General features: G+C 46.5%; 2 protein-coding genes across 8 annotated transcripts in view; both read left to right on the top strand.

Annotated features, from left to right (window-relative positions):
- The window catches only part of LOC124034188 (fibrosin-1-like protein), a 437,533-nt gene extending 434,883 nt beyond the window's left edge, over positions 1-2,650 (top strand). For both annotated transcript variants that reach the window (XM_046347042.1, XM_046347043.1), the window contains 2 exons: positions 712-1,138; positions 2,517-2,650. In XM_046347042.1, the coding sequence (XP_046202998.1) occupies positions 712-1,138; positions 2,517-2,616 (527 nt within the window). In that variant the 3' untranslated portion in view covers positions 2,617-2,650. The remainder of the gene's footprint in view (positions 1-711; positions 1,139-2,516) is intronic.
- LOC124034186 (autism susceptibility gene 2 protein-like) lies at positions 2,581-20,375 on the top strand. 6 transcript variants are annotated; one of them, XM_046347037.1, is made up of 12 exons: positions 2,581-2,811; positions 3,992-4,251; positions 7,731-7,781; positions 7,973-8,068; positions 9,502-9,573; positions 9,724-9,753; positions 10,767-10,838; positions 11,655-11,784; positions 12,925-13,008; positions 16,442-16,525; positions 17,339-17,615; positions 17,791-20,375. In XM_046347037.1, the coding sequence occupies exons 1-12, from the start codon at positions 2,718-2,720 to the stop codon at positions 19,142-19,144; spliced, it is 2,604 nt and encodes an 867-aa protein (XP_046202993.1). In that variant the 5' UTR covers positions 2,581-2,717; the 3' UTR covers positions 19,145-20,375. The 6 variants fall into 6 exon arrangements, with proteins under 6 accessions (XP_046202993.1, XP_046202994.1, XP_046202991.1 ...); XM_046347038.1 differs by having other exon boundaries at positions 11,652-11,784; positions 12,925-13,002; XM_046347035.1 differs by having other exon boundaries at positions 11,652-11,784.
- Positions 20,376-20,780: the final 405 nt, after the last annotated feature.

Raw genomic sequence — 20,780 nt, 5'->3', positions numbered from 1 at the left:
AAAATGTTGTGCTCTCGGTACTGATCAGGGCAGTTCTATGGAATGCTCTTCATTATAAAAGCCTCTTGTCTTCCCAGGCACCCAGATGAATTGGCTGTGATGAAGTGGCTGGCTGGGTTCAAAGTGCTTGGCTACAGCTTTAGAAATCCCTTGAAAGATCTGGGGGAGGGAGAAGCAAAAAGTCCATGATAAGGGGCAATGATCTCTTTTCACAGCACAATTGAAACATAATTATTTCATGCCCGATTGTGTGCTCAGCAAAGCCCTGAATAGTAGCGGCATTTAACTTTAATTAGGTGTGATTTATTCATACTGACTGGATCGCTCGCAGAAATTTGATCATCTGATTATAGTCAAGCATGAAAATGACCTGATTAAACACTTCATGAAACCTAGAAAGGGAAAGAAAAGGGGAACCTTGGGTAGAAGAAGAGGCAGTAAGGTGAGGGAGAGAGTCACAGGGGAAAGGGAGGAGGCAGGCAGCTATTGGCTTAGCTCTGTCTTCTGGACCTACATACCACGCATAGTTCTCCATAACTGTTAAACAGACATTTCTCCAAGCTTTTTCCTTTCACCAGGCAATGGTGAACCGTACCAAGAAATGGGTTGAATTCTAATAAGGGGAACATTTTCAATTGTTATGGTGGATGCTTACCAACAGGTGTATATCTACTGCCTCCCTTCACGTTTGTTGTTTCTTTGTCTATGCAGGTGTGTCAACGAATGAGAATTCCGAGTCCAAGACTGTCAGCTCGGCCAAAGTCTCTGGGCTCCAGCGTAGCCAGGAGCAGAGTAACGAGGTGCCCTTCGCCCCGCCCGTGTCCAGCCCCACCCCGGCCTCCCCGCCTTCGGGCTCCCCTGCCCCTGCTGCCACCGCGGCAGGGCCCCCTCAGCCCCTCCCCAAGGCGCAGCTCACCACCCCGCCCCCCCTCCTCATCAAGAGAGAGTCGGATCGGGTGCCGCCCATCCCCAGATTCCCCACCCCTCCCCTGCTGAGGGCCCAGCCCCACCCTCTCCAGGAGCACCGGGTCCCCGTCTCGCTCCCTCCCCCCCAGCACCAACACCACGCCAGGCCTCTCATCAACCACCAAGTGCACCAGCATCACCCGCTGCATTACAACAGCCTGCACGACATCAGGTACAGTTGGACACCATCTGATCCATATGCTCTGAGTCTGTTCACTTGTGTCTGATCCGTATGCTCTGGGTCTGTTTAGCTATGTCTGATCCGTATGCTCCGAGTCTGTTTAGTTATGTCTGATCCGTATGCTCTGGGTCTGTTTAGCTATGTCTGATCCGTATGCTCCGAGTCTGTTTAGTTATGTCTGATCCGTATGCTCCGAGTCTGTTTAGTTATGGCTGATCCGTATGCTCTGGGTCTGTTTAGTTATGTCTAATCCGTATGCTCCGAGTCTGTTTAGTTATGTCTGATCCGTATGCTCTGGGTCTGTTTAGCTATGTCTGATCCGTATGCTCCGAGTCTGTTTAGTTATGTCTGATCCGTATGCTCCGAGTCTGTTTACTTGTGTCTGATCCGTATGCTCTGGGTCTGTTTAGTTATGTCTGATCCGTATGCTCCGAGTCTGTTTAGTTATGTCTGATCCGTATGCTCCGAGTCTGTTTAGTTATGTCTGATCCGTATACTCCGAGTCTGTTTAGTTATGTCTGATCCGTATGCTCCGAGTCTGTTTAGTTATGTCTGATCCGTATGCTCCGAGTCTGTTTAGTTATGTCTGATCCGTATGCTCCGAGTCTGTTTAGTTATGTCTGATCCGTATGCTCCGAGTCTGTTTAGTTATGTCTGATCCGTATGCTCCGAGTCTGTTTAGTTATGTCTGATCCGTATGCTCCGAGTCTGTTTACTTGTGTCTGATCCGTATGTTCCGAGTCTGTTTAGTTATGTCTGATCCGTATGCTCCGAGTCTGTTTAGTTATGTCTAGCAATCTTCTTATGCTTTATGCCATGTGTCAAACTCATTCCACAGAGGCCTAGTAGCTGCGGGTTTCCGCTCCACCCTTGTACTTGATTGATGAATTAAGGTCACTAATTAGAAAGGTTGTCTTGGTCTTGATTGAAAGGAAAAGCAGCAGACACTCGGCCCTCCGTGGAATGACTTTGACACCACTGCTTTATGCCTTGCTGATATGATATAATTAAGCAATAAGGCACGGGGGGGTGTGGTATATGACCAATATACCACGGCTAAGGGCTGTTCTTAGGCACGAAGAATCGCGGATACACAGCCCTTAGCCGTGGTATATTGGTCGCGGCTGTCAGCCAATCATCATTCAGGGCTCGAACCACCCAGTTTACAATATGATACAATTCCTTTTATATTGTCTACACAAGTGGAAATTCAGGTCAGCACATCACATTATATACACATATTCTCAGCATTTACAGATGCAGCTACCAGTCATGTAATAAACCAACACAAACTCACTGAATACACAATCTATAACTCATTGCTGACAAGGTTTTTCTTTCTCTGTCTTCTCTAACATTACATTCACAGCGGCGACAGTGCAGGCCTCCCCAAACACCACCACCTGCCCCCCTCTCCCCACCACCTGCCCCCTCTCCCCACCACCTGCCCCCCTCTCCCCACCACCTGAGCGGCCTCCCCTCCTCCACCCCGGCCCTGCCCCTGTCCATAGCCAACCTTTCTACCTCGCACTATTCCTCCCTGCGAAGCCCGGCCCATCGCCATCCGGCCATGTTCGCAACCCCCGCCACACTTCCGCCACCTCCGACCTTACCCACCAACAGCCTTGTGGTCCCTGGGCACCCCGCTGGCACCCCCTACCCAGGTAACACTGCCCTCCTGACTGCTCTGGCATCAAGGCTAGTCTGTCTCTCACATTAAGTAGCAATTCAGCCAAAGTAACAATCTTATATTGTGATTTCCAAGTCAATTGTTGTAGAAATAACCCAACTGTACAGTACAAGCTTCCAAGTACAGAGGGAATAAATGAAGTGATTTATGTAACATTAAGTAGACGTTAACATGCCAGGTTACATGGTTCTGTAACAAGCGCTGTAACCATTCAATTCTAATTTGATGATGTGGTAAGTGTACTCATTTATTACAATTTCACATGCACCAACAGAGGGAATAATGGTTAGATAGAAGACTATTAAATAATCCCATTACAAATTATAAAGGCATCTGAAACATATTGAAGCCCCTCGATGTTACTTCAACAGTGGTAGAGATTTCCAAACCCAAACAACATTAGCCTGCATTTTGTCGACACGGCACCCCTTTGTTAGTCCTGTTTTAGTCGTCTGGGTTTGGAGGGAAATGGCAGAGGATCTTTTCACCCACCTCCACACTGCATGCTGTCAACTAACTGTTCTCTTATGCCAGGTCAGGGGGAGGTCACATTAGATAAGACTTGAGCGAAATGACGTAAGACTTTCATATTAAAGCTGCCCTTTTGTTCTTCTACTGTGTAAATGCTGTAATGTTTACATTGTATTGAAATATGTCAAATGTAGACAAATTGTATCTTTATATGACTTTGTCTCTGTATAAGAGAAATTGTTTGTTGTCAATGATTCTTTGTTGATACTATTTTAATGTTTATTGTACTGTAATAGACAATTAAAGTAATAGCACTAGCAGTAGCTAGAATATGTAGCATTGACATCTAAGACAGAGTGGAGGGAGAGTCTCTTGTGTTTTCTGCTGAGGTGACTCTTGGTTCTCTCTTGTCTTTAGATACCAGCCTGTTGATATCATTCAACCAGCCAATCATGTATTGCCAGCCTCATTCGGGGATTCTGATTGGCACATTGTCACAGGCAACTCTCTTACCGCCACCAATGAGTCCTCACGTAGAAAACCCTCACAGCATGAGCTGGAGAAACAGAGAATGCCAGGTGACTATTCTTTCTTCTCTTCTACCTGTTGTTAAAACTGACTGGCGTCCGTGCCTTTCTTGTGTCTCCCTTTCCCCCCCCTTTTCTCGCTCTCCTTTCTTGCAGAGCATGACCTCCTGCGGCAGGAGCTGAATAACCGCTTCCTGGTTCAGAGTTCAGAGGGGCGGAGCCGGGGGCCGTCCTCCGCGAGGTCCCCGCTGGCCCCTGTGTCACTCCTGAGGGGAGCGTTTCACCAACACCAGCACATGCATCAGCACCAACACACCCACCAGCACACCTTCACGCCCTTCCCGCCCAGTCTGCCCCCGGCCGCCATCATTACTTCGCCCACCGCACCCCCCATGGTGCGAACCCCAGCCAGAAATGTGAGGATAAGTAAAGCTCCCATATACAGTAACCCCCCCCCCCCCCCCCCCCTATTCCTTGTCCCCCAAATCTCCAAACGACTCCCCTGGTCACCCTCCTCCAGTACCACCACCACCCCCCCGCCCCCCCCCCCCCCGACTGATAGGGCCAGAGCCTGCCCTCTTTCCCCACCCAACATGTTACAGTGACACTGTAACAGTGTGTTTTTACTGATGGCTGAGAAATAGGAGGCGGGGGCATAATCCTCACTACAACCCCATAATGAGTAGTCTCCCCTCCAACAGTACACATGTTTGTAGTGGTTCATCCTCAATGCTGAAACCAGACCTAACTCACAGACTGCTGCTACATATAATACTAGACGTTATGCTTTGGGACCAGAGTTTTACATGTGGATTAGCCTGTATAGATGGCCCCAAGCTTCAATGCTTTACAATGCACAGAGGCTCACAATATGCCCCTTTTTCCTTTCCACCACAAGGAAGCTTGCAGAAGCCATGCCGTTCAATGTACGTCAGTACAGTTGATTCAATTTATTCTTCATTCTCTCTCTGAACATGACATACATTTTGCCATTTCAATTTTTTTTCCCCTGGAACAAAGGAGACCGATTGAAAGGGAGTGTTTTCATTGTTGTCATATGGATGTGTTTTAAATGTTTTTGAATGTTCTGATTTCCCTGCACCGCACCAGAAACAAAAGGGCCTTCCAACAGATGTGTGGCGTGACTGCGGTGCACTGGGGGCTTATGCTCAGCAATGACAAATTCAAAGCCTGTGGTTACACTCAATGACTTCATTCCAGATGAAAGGGAGTGACGTCATTCGGACTGTTTTGATAATGCATAATTGCTTCCGTGCCTTTTCAACCGCCATCAGGCAAGGCACCGGCATCGAGTCAGCCAAGGGCAAAACATTGGCAGCTCAAGATCGGAAAAAAAATTCCCCGGAAAAGTTCTGAGTATTCATCCATCAATCATTTGGAATGCATATAGAAATCTGAGAAACCCATTCAGACAGGACTCGCATTTGTGCCCTTTCAACATTAGCCTAATAGATACAATCCATCATGTCATGACCCCTGATTAAGAGTCTAGGGCCCATTTAGAGCGCTGGGAGCTATTTGCTTTGTGGAATCTAACATGACATAAACCCCAGGAAAAAGGCTTCGCTTATTTACAGTACATTACACAGCTATGTGATAAGCAGTCAGGGAGACTGTTTAGTTTAGATTGTGTCTCTTAGTCAAAAAGCATGTGTAGGCTGCTGTTATCCTCTTCTGTCTGCAGCTGAGCCCCCCCATTCCTCTCTATGTCAGCCGGACATTATTTATATGCATTGATATGCACTCTGTTTGAAGAGGAAAAGAACTGGAGTTATTTTGTCCGCTTGCTAATAGTGGTACTATGTGGTGTGTGTGTGTGTGGCTGTGTGCGTTCACATCTGTATGTTGTGGCCGATGCATTGTTGTCACAATGTCATTTAAGGCTGTTAATGTATTACGTTTCATTGAGACTGTTTCTACTTAACCCGTGTTGTTTTCTCTCTCTCTCTCTCTCCCTTCCCTCCAGTAGCATCGCTATTTCACTTCCATTTGACTGTTTAGAGAGGCACGAGTCATGTTGATGTTGTGGTTGTGTTTAGTGTTGGTCATGAAGTGTGCAGTTGGATCGCATTGGCCCAGCTGTGCTCACTCTTGAGTGCTCCATGTCATTCCAGCTACGTAACAGCCCTTGGCTAATAGCTGTAATTAATGAAATTATGAATCCTCTGTATTTGTTTATTGTTCTACACCCTCAAGCAGGTGGCCTTGCCAAATGGCAACAGTGAGTGTCTATTTTCCCCTCTGTCTTCTTAGGGAAAAGGAACATCCTTAATTGTTTAAAGATGAATTATTGAGCTTTAATTATCCAAAGCTGTTTACAATAAACCTCCGACAGGGCCCCGTAAATTACAAAGAAGGAGTTTTATAGACAGCCATAAAGCCACCAGCGAGTGTTGCTCCCCCGGTGTAAAACATTAAACAGGCCCGTGCTTCAGAAGGGGGGGAGAAGGGGAGCTGACCAGGTGGAATGTGCTCGGAAGCTGCATCAGCATTTCCACTCAATAGGGTGTCTGTGTTTGATTTGGGCCAATTATCGCCCGCAAACACAAACACGCTGCCCGCCGCTGTGGCCGTTCTCTGCGGCTGGATGTTGAATGGCCCCGCTTCACTGGGAGGCCCAGCCCAGTTAGAGAGAGGAGCTGTGCCGAGTGTGTTGAGCGAGAAAAAACGCCACCTTTCCCATTTGTGTCGCAGGAGGGAGGCACACACACACACACACACACACACACACATTTCACTGAATCATGTGCAACCCATTTTTCTTTTTTATGTAAACCCAAACCAGCGGTGGCTTGCCAAGAAGGTTTTGTCAAAACACTTCCAAAAGTACATGCAAATGGTTTGTGTATTTACGGAATAGGAATAAGTTACTGTCCGTTGCAATTAGCCAGTTTCAAAATAGAGGAGCAGTATTGGCTTACATGAAGGCATACATAATCTGATGCTGTATATGAGGCTGTAGTCTTTCTGTTGAAATCCAAATGTCATTATTCTATTAGTCATAGGGTATGCTTCGGAAAAAATGTTTCATTATATTAAACCATTTGAGGCTTCCAAAGTTATTTCAGTCTCATGCTGTACATGTCCAAAACGAGCTCTCTTGCTTGGAAAACATAGTCTGCCCAATTCAATTTCCCCTACAAAAGACTTACTGTTCTTATACCCACAGTTATATGATCTTACGCATAGAATATTGACATGTCTCTGCGATTTTCTTTCAAGTCTCTCTTTTGTCTCACACACTAAATTGACAACCCCCCCCCCCCCCCCCCGTTAGTATATGTGTCTCTGTGTGCTCCGTTTCGATAACAGAGATCATTGTAAAAACCCTACATCTGTCACAGCCAGTTAGATTAACATTTCTCCAAATGTTCCACTCAATAAGAATCATTACTCAATCTTCTCGTTTTACACTGGGGCCTTTTTGTAAGGTAAGGAGAGCTCCCCCCCCCCCCCCCCACCCAAGTATAGTACTGTATCTGCACCTAATTCGATGGCTATTTTTCTGTGGTGCAGACGAATTGGAAAATCACGTCTCCCTAATCGTGGTAGTCCAGTTGATTAGTCATATCGCTGATGATTTGACTCCATCTCCGTCTGCCGTTCGCCCTGCTAAATGAATCAAACTCATTACCCCAGAATGCTCAGTGTTTTCTTTAAGCCAGCTGCTGTCAAACGTGGGCTTATGATCTGACTGCTGTGGTACTGAACTTCCTCTCTCCTGTGTTGTTGTATCACTGAATAGGTGTAATGAGTCCAAATGGTGTTTCACTGTATTCCTTTGATGGTCTTTGGTTCATAGATGCAGAGTTCCTGTTATTTGTCATTTGGTCAGTTTGGCATCGCTGACATATTTTTCCTTCTTTTCTTGCAGTTCGACAAATACGCTCCAAAACTGGACAGTCCATTCATTAGACATTCAAATGTAAGTAACCCTATTTATTCCTCTCAACCTCCATCACCATGCCCTCCGTATGTTTTCTATCAAATATTTACTGTGGTTTAGGTAGTTAGGTCATTCCTTCTTCTGCACGTGTTGAAGTATGTGTGGGGGTCGTCTCTATGTGTCTTGTTGTAATCTGTTTTAAGAGGTGGTTTTGTGTCTCCCCCATGTAGTTCTTCCCCTCCTACCCCCCCACAATGCCAGGCATGCCCCCGCTGCTCCCCCACTCAGGACCCTTCAGCTCACTGCAAGGAGCCTTCCAGCCCAAGGTTAGCCCCACAGACCTACACACACATGTGTTGCAGACGCACACACATACAAAATACAGCACCTGCTTTTACTCATCCGCTCGCACAAAGCAAGTCCATTGTACGCACCCAGACATACACATGTATCCGAACTCGTTCCCTCACCCACACAGGACAAAAAACCCATACGCACAAATAAACGAGCACCCGGTTTTTCACAAACGCACCCGCACTGGCAACTTACCATTCTCTCGACGTCTCACCCAAGAAATGAGGATAGAATCAGGGGGTCTGAATAGCACCAAAGCCTTACTTTTCATTCTGTGTACAGGGCAGCAGACAGCTGCGTTTGAATTGAACCGGCCTGATAAATCTGCTCCTGCTTCTTTTTTCCCAATAATGGACTATGCAAACAAGGCCTGTCTCTAAGCTGGCTGGGCCTGAGCCGCCAGCCACCGCACCACGCTGCACTGTGCAGGGGGAGATAAGCAGCAGCCGTGTGTGTGTGTGTGTGTGTGTGTGTGTGTGTGTGTGTGTGTGTGTGTGTGTGTGTGTGTGTGTGTGTGTGTGTGTGTGTGTGTGTGTGTGTGTGTGTGTGTGTGTGTGTGTGTGTGTGTGTGTGTGTGTGTGTGTGTGTGTGTGTGTGTGTGTCGATCAGGGCCTGGCAGGCGCCCAATAGGCTCTGACCCTGTTGTAAGCCACCAATCAAAGCTGGCCTAAATCCCCTGGTCTTATTCCCCACAGGCTCTATTATGGAGGCCTTTTGTTGGCTGCCTCCAGATGGTTAGAGTGCAGTACAGTTAGTCCCCTCCATCCCTCCATTCACCACCTAAATCCCCCCCCCATCCACTGGGCACCACTGAGCAGCAGGAGAGGGGTTGAAGGATAGAGGGGTTGGAGGGTGGTCTGGTGCTAGTGGTGGTCAGAGTACAGTACACCACCTTAATCCCCCCCCCATCCACTGGGCACCACTGAGCAGCAGGAGAGGGGTTGAAGGATAGAGGGGTTGGAGGGTGGTCTGGTGCTAGTGGTGGTCAGAGTACAGTACACCACCTTAATCCCCCCACTGTGGAGGTAGAAGGGGGACGGATGAAAGGTGTGGTGCTAGGGTTACAGGGATCACCTAGTACTCTGGGATGGATTACGATGGCGGATCTAGGCATTCTGGTTCTTCTAGACCTCAAAGATATCTTTTGCAGTCTTTTTCTGACACTGCACCGGAGCCCTTAAAGGAGCCCTAGCCATTGACGTCACGCACAGTTTCTAGCTGCAGAGACTCTTTGCCGTGAATCAATGCAGAAGAGCCAATGTTTTTGAGTGTGTACTGGTTTGCCTATGTTATGCTTCAGTCTGTGCAAAGTCCATATTTCCCACCATCTTTGTAACACTTTTGCTTTGCCTCTTTCTCTCCTCCATATCCCGCTCTCGTTCTATCTCTTTATCGTCTGTTTTAGTCCTCCAACCCCATAGACGTAGCCTCCCGCCCGGGGGCAGTACCTCACACCCTCCTACAGAAGGACCCACGGGTTAGTAGACACAGGCCCCGGTTGTCCCTCGAAAGCACCAATCGCACACTTTTCTGTCAACAATAGAGATTCATTCAATTGATTTGGTTGTTGTTGATTGTTATGTCTGTGGGTTCATAATGGGTCAGTTTTTTTCTTATCTCGACGCAGGTATCAGATCCTTTCAGGACATCAGTCAGAGTAAGAGATGGTTTCATTTTCCTTTCATGCACTGTCAAATCAAGTACAGTACCGTCGTGTCATAGTATTGAGTAAATTCTACAGTACCATTGTGTCATAGCATTGAGTAAATTCTACAGAACCATTGTGTCATAGCATTGAGTAAATTCTACAGTAACATTGTGTCATAACATTGAGTAAATTCTACAGTAACATTGTGTCATAACATTGAGTAAATTCTACGGAACCATTGTGTCATAGCATTGAGTAAATTCTACAGAACCATTGTGTCATAGCATTGAGTAAATTCTACAGAACCATTGTGTCATAGCATTGAGTAAATTCTACAGTAACATTGTGTCATAACATTGAGTAAATTCTACAGTAACATTGTGTCATAACATTGAGTAAATTCTACAGTACCATCGTGTCATAGCATTGAGTAAATTCTACAGTACCGTCGTGTCATAGCATTGAGTAAATTCTACAGTACCATCGTGTCATAGCATTGAGTAAATTCTACAGTACCATCGTGTCATAGCATTGAGTAAATTCTACAGTACCATCGTGTCATAGCATTGAGTAAATTCTACAGTACCATTATGTCATGGCATAGAGTAAATTCTACAGTACTTTCGTGTCATAGCATTGAGTAAATTCTACAGTACCTTCGTGTCATAGCATTGAGTAAATTCTACAGTACCTTCGTGTCATAGCATTGAGTAAATTCTACAGAACCATTGTGTCATAGCATTGAGTAAATTCTACAGTACCACTGTCATAGCATTGAGTAAATTCTACAGTACCATTATGTCATTGAGTAAATTCTACAGTACCTTCGTGTCATAGCATTGAGTAAATTCTACAGTACCTTCGTGTCATAGCATTGAGTAAATTCTACAGAACCATTGTGTCATAGCATTGAGTAAATTCTACAGTACCTTCGTGTCATAGCATTGAGTAAATTCTACAGTACCTTCGTGTCTTAGCATTGAGGGTTTGGGCCTGACCTCGAGTCTTTTGCGTATTTTCAGAAACCTGGCAAGTGGTGTGCGGTACACGTCCAGATTGCCTGGCAGATCTACCACCATCAGCAGAAGATGAAGGTGGGCCAGCTGTGTGTGTGTGTGTGTGTGTGTGTGTGTGTGTGTGTGTGTGTGTGTGTGTGTGTGTGTGTGTGTGTGTGTGTGTGTGTGTGTGTGTGTGTGTGTGTGTGTGTGTGTGTGTGTGTGTGTGTGTGTGTGTGTGAACGTGTGTGTGTGAACGTGTGTGTGTGCGTGTGCCCGTGCGCGTGTCTGAGTGCGAGTGTGTGAGTGAGTGAGTGGGTGAGTGTGTGTGTTTCTGTCTGCGTCTTGGGTGGCAGAAGGAGGTCGGGGGGGGGGGGGGGCTGTGTTTTCCTTTCCAGAGGATTCCTATTTTTCTGTATCCAGTTAAGCAGCGGACATTTTGGTTATGGCTTGGAAAACTCCTGTTGTCACTGTCATGGTGTCACTGTCATAGGCACCCCGTCCTCACGGGGTTTAGTGGGCCTAATCAGCTTACCCTGATGTTGTTATGACACAGTATGTGTTGGGGATCTAGTGGCATTATACATGTTGTCACCCCTGTCTGATCTCACACAGTGATTATAGTACTGATTATAGCAGATTACAAGTCTCTCCTTGAGCTATGACAGTGCTGGCATCAATTATTGTTAATTACTGACACATGCAAACACTGACAGTTCCTCTGTTTCTTTTCTTCCTCCTCTTACCTTTTCTTTATCTTTTTTTATTTCACCTCCTTTGTGTTCTCTATCTCTCTCTCTCTCTCTCTCTCTCTCTCTCTCTCTCTCTCTCTCTCTCTCTCTCTCTCTCTCTCTCTCTCTCTCTCTCTCTCTCCCCTCGGCCCCACCACCCCCCCCCCCCTCTTGCTAACAGCAGATGCAGGTAGATCCTCACAAACTGGACATGAATGGAAAGCTGGACCTGTTCAGCCGTCCCCCCGCCCCGGGGGTGTTTCCTGGGTTCCCCTACACCCACGACCTGGCACGACCCATGTTCTCCTCCACAGGTCAGTAATAGGGTTCATCGTCAGCCACCCAGCACAGGGGTGGACGGAGGGGGGAGGGTACAGACCATTTTGTGTGGATCACGCTACAGACGTGCTGCGGCATCCTCAGCACCCCTACTTCCCGCGGCTATGGTTGTCTTCTATTCTCCTTTACCCTCAGCTGACCCCTCGCTCTGGCCAACCGCTACGCCACGCCCTTGGGCGTTCATTTTTTTCACGTGTCAAGTGGCATTTTGAAACTTCGTCATTGGCTTGGTTACTCTGATTGGTTAGAGACGATCCAACCGCTGATGACTTTGTTTTGTACAACACCCCTCATTTGACCGTCACCACAAACGACTTCAACGTCTCAGACTGAAGTGTGTCGCGAGCACAGAGCAGCGGAATAACTCGCTTTGAGTCGTCGGGCAACAGCTGACTCTAGTTGAAGTGCTGTTGTTGTAAATGTTGTTCCAGACTGTGTCAGATGTGGCCATGAATATGGATGTTTCTCTATGTGTGTCTCTCAAATAGCACCCTATCCCCTACATAGTGCAATGCTTTTGACCAGGGATGGGTGCCATTTGGAACACAATCAGTGTGATAATTGACTGGTAGAACCTGCCTTGAAGGGCAACATGGAGGCGGGTGCCCTTTAGCTTGTAATTATGCAGTATTGTATCATCGTGTATGGGCTTGTAATTGGCTCGTTCATTAACCATTCATGATATATGGGTGAAGAGCGTTTTGTAAGAGAGGTCAACGTCTGTTCATAACAAAGCGCCCCCATCCACACACACACACACACGCTCATGTGAAACTATTGAATGTTATGGTAATTTCTATCAAGCCACGATGAAGAATCAGATATCCTTCACTGTATTTGTGGTGGTTTGAATGTTTATCTAATTAGCATTGCCACTGTAAAATGTTGATTATTTTCCACATTTAAAAGATTAGTATTAGCCATTCTTCTTCAGTCTGGAGCATGTCAGAGGTCACAGGGTTAAAGGTCACCATAGAGCTGACTCAGGGTGGTTTGTTTGGGGGCGCTCTCCTCTCAGTCAGACCTACTTCTGCATGGATGCCTAGTTAGAGGTTGTGACAGATGGCTGCTGTCGCGCTACTAAATGAGTGGACACACTCTCTCTCCTCCCATAGGTTCTGGCCATCCGGCCGCCTCCCCGTACGGCCCCTCCCCCCACCACAGTGGCTTCCTGCCTCCCAGCCACTTGGCAGGTAAGTGTAAGTAGCACCACATTTTACATTCACTTTTTTCCTTTTTCCTCTCTCACAGGGTTGCACTCGTTTTGAGAATACTTCTACAGTCACTAGGGCATAGGGTTGCGAAGGGAGGGTATATTACTGGTAACTTTCTAAGTTCACCAGTAAACAACCAATGTTTTGGTAACTTTTATGTTTCGGTGGGAATTTTATCGTATGATATCTGGTTGCCTTTTTGGGTACTGGAATTATCTCTGGCCCTTTGTGTGGACTTATTACATTTAGAAATATGTAAAATAATCAAATAAGAAGAAAGAAAATGTATTAATAGAATGACAACGCTGTAAAACATTATCCTAACTATAAATCATCAACTTACTGCTGTTTAATATGAGACTTTCAGCATGAAATATCCTTTTTATTTTTTACACACTTTTATTTATTTTACATTTACATTTACATTTAAGTCATTTAGCAGACGCTCTTATCCAGAGCGACTTACAAATTGGCTAGCTAATACTTTCTCCTCTGAACATTTTACTATGTCAATATGTTTTTGCTGTAAATCAGGGCTCAAAACTGCGACCAAAACACTTGCGTTTGTGACCCAGTGCAATACCAATTTTCTATTGGCCTCGAAGGTGCAAGTCGCGTTAGATTTTGGTTCAAACTTCACCTTTATTTTTTTTAAAGATTTATTCAAACAGCAATGGGTATGCAACCATTAATGGTTATGAATCTTCGTGATGTGCAATTCAGTCATCATACCCTGTTTGAATGAACTTTTCTAAAGGCTTTCCCAGTTAAATGTTGCCTGCAAAGTGAATGATATCCTGATGATTTGTATCAATCACGGGGCATTTGTTTTTGCAAACTCTGCCATCACATGTAGCCTACACTGTACGTTACAAAGACACTGTCCCTTGCTAGGCACGCAATTACATTTCAGTCATTTAGAAGACACCCTTTTCCAGAGCTAGTTACAAGAGCAATTAGGGTTCCGTGCCTTGCTCAAGGGCACACTGACAGATTTTTCACCTAGTAAGTTCTGGGACTCGAACCAGCGACCTTTCGGTTATTGGCCCAATGCTCCAATTGTAGGCTACCTGCCACCCTACAATTGATTTAAAGGGCAACTACATTTTTGGGGGGTGGTGATCTCAAAAGTGATCTCCCTAAAGGGCCCTACAACTGTAGAGTGACTGTTCAAAATCACAAATAATAACAGTCTTTTTGAGGTTTCTTCCCTCCAAACAAGCAATGTAAATATGATATTGTCAAGTTAAAATGTAATTATTTGTGTATGGACGGTAGGTCATTATAGGCTTTAGGCTATTTGCTATTTGCTCAGCCCCCAAATTAAAGATAACATTTAAATTATGCGCGCATCATCCGCTTTCCAGTGCCAGTATTGTTTTCATTCGGGCCAGTAGCTTTCAGTTGGCACTGCAAGGGCATAATTTAAAAGATGGCTAGTTATAATTAGCCTGGTTCTGTATGAAATGCAGGTACATTATTGGACACAGTTCAGATCATTATCGCCGCTCGGTGGTAAAGAATGTATGCAACCAAATCCTGTGCTGGTACCATCAACTGAAAAAGTTGGTGTAAAAAAAAGCGAGTCGAGAGCCCTGTAAATGTTTTGGCGCCAAACTGGTGCCAGTTGTAAAAAAAAGTCCGTGGTTGGAAGTGTGCCATTGTTGATTAGATGCTTTTTTCATTAATTAGGCTATTTTCTCATGAGCCATATGGCCTATCCACTAGAGACTCTAGGACAATATGGACACAGATAAAAAAAAAAAAATACTATATATTAATATATATATTTTTCAGTTATTGAAGTATAAATTACCAAAGTTACCATAGATTGCCATAGATTACCTGTTAATTACTAAAATGACTGAAAGTTCCAGTAACTTTGGTAAATAACCAGTGGTTTTGCCACCCTACTACGGCATCATTTGATAACATAGCCCTTTGTTGATTGGAAACGAAGTTCACTTGAAGGTTATAATCGGCATTTAGAGGTCTTTCGTGAGCTAGTGAGGTCATCCTGTTGCTCGATTTCTTGCACTGAATTTGACTTTAGGGCTGTGTATAGAAAGCCCTCCCCCTGTGATTCATTAAATACACCCTTGAATAACCCTCCTTCCTGTACTGATGTGGATGGAAGGCAACTCTAGGCTTGTTGAGGTAGTATTTCTAATCCCCCAACTTTATTTTCCAGCCCCTTTGTCCAAGTGAAGGTTTTTCACTGCACAACACTGTCTTATTCCATACTGTCTTGGACAGAGGCAGATGGCCTCTGCAAATATGACATTTTACCTTGAGGCTTCTTTCTATAGCATCTTCAAGTTTTGCTCGTCTATTACACAGACAGAGTAATAGAGGTTTTTCGTATTCTTCTGTATTTCCTATCAAAGATGTTGTTTGGCTTCAGTGCAGCAAGGTGATTTCATGGGATAAGCTCTTGAGTCAATCCAATTTGAGTTTATAAACACCTGGTGCACAGGGGGGGAAATGTTATTACACCCCTCAAAGATTTTGGGTGAAATTCCTGCCCAAAGAACGAACTCAAGTGTGACTCGGCAGGAATGATTTCCTAGCTGTTGTTTGCTGATAAATTGACAAACCGTGGCATTGCATTCACCACAGAGTGGAAGACTTTCAGAACTAGATTAAAGGATCATTCATCATTGATATATCCTCAGTCATTTTCAGTGTCTTCCTCAATCTTGAAATCTTGATAATGTTGTCTCCTGATTCCTCCGGTAGGTATGCATACCTTTCCAATTTCAGTTCCATGTAAACTGGGACCAGGTTTAACTAAGGCACTAAGTAAAATAACATTTTTAAAAGCACTGCGTAGAATGATGAAGGTTTATTCGGGTTGGAACCATTTTCTGAATCCAGGCGGAACCTTTTCATCCTACGAAGAACCCTTAAACAACCCTTGAACCGGGATTCAAAATGGGTTCTCCTACAGGTACAGCCGAGGATCCCCATGGTTTTAGGTAGAACATTTTTTCTCAGAGTGTGCAGGTTAAAATGGAAGCATCAAACACCGAAGCCTCTGTAAAAACTAGTAGACAAATATTCTCCTTTCAAGCAGCTATGTGCCTGACTGTCCAGACTCCAGACTAGCATGGCACATTGCACATATCAAATCCCCTTTCCATTTGTAGTCCAGCTCCAACCATAACCCCATCATACTCCCTAGCATCAGGATCAGAGATCAAAGGCTCTCCGCTCCATTACGGACAGTGTGGGAGTAAATCCAGTGTCCAAGAGGCGTGAGTGGCCAGAGCAGGCAGCCAGCCTCGCTAGCTAGCTACATACAGTAGGATTAGAGGAAGTAGTACGACAGAGCTCCGCTTGTAAGAGAAAAGCCGAGTGGAACGAGTGGTCGGGCTCCTCCAGCCAGCTCAGCTAATCCCTGTTTGGCATTTTGCAGATCCTTTCAGTCGCTCCAGTACCTTTGGCGGCCTCGGCAACCTTTCAACCAGTGCCTTCGGAGGATTAGGCAACCCCTCGCTTGGTAAGCGCCGACCCCCCCCCCTCCCCCGCCCCCCACGGCCAGACACAGCGCAGCTCAGGTTTAGACCACAGGGAAGGGCCAGGAAGGAAAGAAATCAAGGCACTTAGCGCTGCATCAAATGCCAAAATAAAACTAGCACAGGGAGGAGCAAAAAGGCAGGCAGCACAGCAGCAGAACAGCACAGCTCTCTCTCTCTCTCCACCCCGCTCTCCCCAGTAGCTTGGCTTCAATCTGACATAAACACTGCCAACGCACACAGCACTCACAGGCTTGCTGTTTGGTTGCTATTCATGTATTAATTATTCTACAAGCCCCCTCATCGCCACTGTGGAGGACTCTCACCCTCTCTCTCTCCCTCTTCCTCTCCATCTCTCTCATATTCTCCTCTGCCAAATCATTTCCCCTGTAGCGAAATGGATGTCAGTGAAATAGACACGCTATGGAATGCTAAGGTCTCCCTGGCTTTTCACAACCCTTACCCCCAGAGGGAAATTGATTACCCCCCCATCCACCCCCCTTTCCAGTAAAAAGGCCCTGAGAATGAGGAGTGAATTGGGGAGCAGAGCAGAGTAGGGCCCTTGGTCCAAGCAGCTAGAAGCGCAAAGGGGGAAGCCATTAACCCTGCCAGTCTTTGTAAAGCAGAGCTCTTTGCAGCAAGAGACCGCTCAGAACCCTCAGGACAAAGACAAAGTTGCTTTTGTGTAGATTTTCTTTATTTCCTCGTCTTCAGACTCTTCCTCTGATGTTCTGTGCCCAGGAGGGGTTTTAGTTTGTTTTGCTCACGCTCTTTTCTCCATGTCTCCTCTCCTTAAGGCTCCAACAGTATCTTTGGCCATAAAGAAGGCCCAGGGGGCCTGCCAGGCTTCGGCAGCCCCCACCACGATACCTGGAACAGGCTCCACCGGACCCCACCCTCCTTCCCCACCCCGCCGCAGTGGCCCAAGTCTGCAGACGCGGAGCGCAGCAACTCAGTCAACAGCCACGAGCGAGAGAGAGAACGAGAGAGGGAACGGGAGAGGGAGAGAGAACGAGAGAGAGAACGGGAGAAAAGGGATTCATCCATCAGCAAGGAGGAGAAGGATAAAGACAGGTGTGTATTCTATATGAGTACAACTCTGAATCATTTCCGTTAGTTGTAAGTAACACAAATTGTTGTGTTATTTGAATACAAATTTTCATGCACACATATTTCCCCCCCAAAACTATGTCCAACCTTCTACCCTTCTGATAAATGCATATTTTTATTTTCTTTGTGCCCCTCACAGAGATTCGATTGACCGTAACCGTCACTCGAACCGTTCCTCCCCTGCGTCGGCCCAAACCAGCTACCAGATCAGCAGCCTGATCCGCTCTAACAGCCAGAACTCCAGTGACTCTGGTCGCCACCACAGCGCCAGTGTGGATCGGGTCCGGGAGGCCGAGAAGGAGCTCCTGGAGCGCCACCGAGAGGCAGCCATTCTGGGGGACGTCAAGGTGAAGGAGAGCCGCTCCCCTGGAGGAGGGAAGGAGGTGTCAGACAGAGACAGACGCTCGTCAGAGGACCCCATCAAACCAGCCCACCGCACGCCCTCTCCCTACCCCAAGGCTGTCCTATCTGAGACAGGAATGAAGATGGCTGGTGGTCCCCCACCCACTCTACTCAAGGACGGGGACAGGGACAGGAAGGAAGGTCCTCCGTCCTCTGGGGGGGACCTGCTGCTGCACAAGGTGAAGAACGACATGAAGATCAAGGAGGAGCGCAAAGAGGACCAGGAGGTGATGGTGGTGAGCTCCGAGCCTGCCACTCAGCCTGCTCCTCCTCCTCAGCCTCTACCTCCTCCACCTCCCCAGCCCGGTCACCACCACCACCACCACCACCACCCTCCTCTGTCCCAGCAGCCTCCTCCCCCCTCCCCACGCTGCAGTGACTTGCCCACCCACGGCTCCCTGCATGGGGTGCACATGGCCCACTCCCTGCCCCTCTCCATGAGCGCCATGCACCAGATGGGCAGTCTCAACGTGCTGGACCGGGCCCGCATGGCTCCCTTTATGGGGGTGAGCCCCCTGGCTGCTGCTGCAGGGAGGGACCGGATGCCCCACCAAGCCTTCCCTTGGGACCCACTGAGGGAGGCCTACCGCAACCTGGACCTGCAGCGCAGGATGGACTTTCAGCTGAGGGCTGAGCAGGCCCAGCGCTTCCCCAGCATGTACGAGCAGGAGCGGGCTTACCGGGAGAGAGAGGCCCACGACTACTCCCACCATGAGCACATGCTGGAGGTACGGCGGGAGCACGAGAGGATGAGGCAACAGGCAGAGGAAAGAGAGCGCCAGCACCTGAGGGAGGAGCTGGACCGAGCGCGGCTCCACCAGCTGCACCAGTCCCCCATGGAGGGACACCTGCCACACATGCCCCCCTTCATGCCCCACCTGGGCGGCATGCCCTACCCCAGACTCAGCCCCTCCACCGGACACAACGGCCTGCTAAACCGGACGCCCCCCACTGCTGCCCTTAGCGCTCCCCCCCCCCTAGTGCCCGCGGGCAGCACCAGAGCAGCCTCCCCAGAAGGACTACCCCCACACCACCCAGGACCCCGAGATTACTCCCCCTCCCGCAACCCCAAAGAAGTGGAGGCACGGTAGCTTGACATAACAGACAAAGGACGTGAATGCTTAAAAAGGCGCACTCCCCAATTTAGAACCTTCTAGAGAGAACAAGATGCACTGCTTTTCAATGGAGAAAGGCATAAGTAAAAGAGAAAACAGTATGATTGTACAAAGTAAAGATTTGTAAGGGTGAAGAAGCACATGCCATGCTTTTATTTTATATGGACAGGCTGATGAGAATGTTGGTTAGAAGAACACAAAAAGTATGTGTATGTTAGTTGCCGACTTAAAATTTGATATTAATATATTAATCCAATACCTTTTGTCGATTTTTCCGTGAAAAGTGAGATTCTGATTGAAAAGAGAGATTCTGATTGAAATTAGTTTGTACATTTCCTATCCTTGTTCCATGTATAGACATCATTTTTATGAATTTGTATTTTGTGCATTAGTCGATTTTCTTTTCAATATTTATCCCAGTCCATTGTGAGACATATCAAGGATGATGCTCCACAGTGGATGGGAGTGGATGATGCTCCACAGTGGATGATGCTCCACAGTTTTTACCCAGTAATTTAACCTCATGGTACCTGAAAATACTCATAAATGATCATGTACAAAGTTACATTAAAGATTTGTTGCATTTTATTTGTTTTGCCTTTGAGATATGCAGACAAATATATATTACGAGGTCTTTGTTCGGTCTCTGTAAAGAAGAATTAGTGTAAAAAAAAATGACAATGTAAATTTATTAGGCTTTTTAAATGTTTCTAGAAAAACAAATGAAATCAAAACAGAACCACTTCCTGGTTGTAAACCATGGTAACAGACGAGCCTGTCCAATGGGAGTGAAGGAGGGCGGGCATCAGAAGGGGGCCTGGAATGCTCTTCTGCAATCTATGCAAAGAGGCACTGAGCACCCCGATGGAGAGCCACCTGGAATGGAATGGACTGTTGGATAATGTTGATTCTGTGAGAGGAACTTGGATTAACTCAACATGTTTTTCTTTCCAATCATGGGACGTGGAATTAAACCTACAGACTTCCTGGTTACAGATCAACTGTACCAGAAGCTTACATACAGCCCCAGTGACAGCAAAGGAAGACACGTTTGATTGGGCGGCAATAGGACTTTCTCTGTCGACCGTTGTGGTGTTGTGCAGTTGTTTTTCTTAGACTTGTATACAAAACAAGTAGAGTTTTAGGCGTGCAAAAAAATGAAAACGAACATTCATGTACGGAATAAAGTTTGGACCTAATACCTGCATTATATCGCTTTTTATTCACATTCAGGATCATTCTCTGAAACCAGGGATACTGGATGTTAACCCCTTCAAAATGTAAAATGGTGACATAACAATAATTCACAAATCACTGAAGGAAACGTTTTCTTTCATAGATTTGCCAATACTGCCGGTATCTTAGCTTGCTCATTTCATTTAGCACATTTCGAACATCCTACATGAAATACAGTGCAGTAGCCAAGTATCTAAAGCCAAGGGGGGGCTCTGTTCTTATGAACATTTGACGAGTCATCTCACAGGGATTAGCTGCAGGGCTCTCACAGCTGTCCTGGGGGATCGATGGGTCTGGGGAGAGGAAAGGCAATAGAGGGTGGGACTAATAGAACATTGATTTTGTAAGAAAGCAGATTTTTAGTGTTTGTGTTGCA

The sequence above is a fragment of the Oncorhynchus gorbuscha genome, linkage group LG04 (genome assembly GCF_021184085.1).
Source record: "Oncorhynchus gorbuscha isolate QuinsamMale2020 ecotype Even-year linkage group LG04, OgorEven_v1.0, whole genome shotgun sequence".
In the NCBI taxonomy this organism is placed as follows: domain Eukaryota; kingdom Metazoa; phylum Chordata; class Actinopteri; order Salmoniformes; family Salmonidae; genus Oncorhynchus; species Oncorhynchus gorbuscha.
Note: the sequence above shows the minus strand (reverse complement) of the source record. Positions and strands in the feature narration are given on the sequence as shown.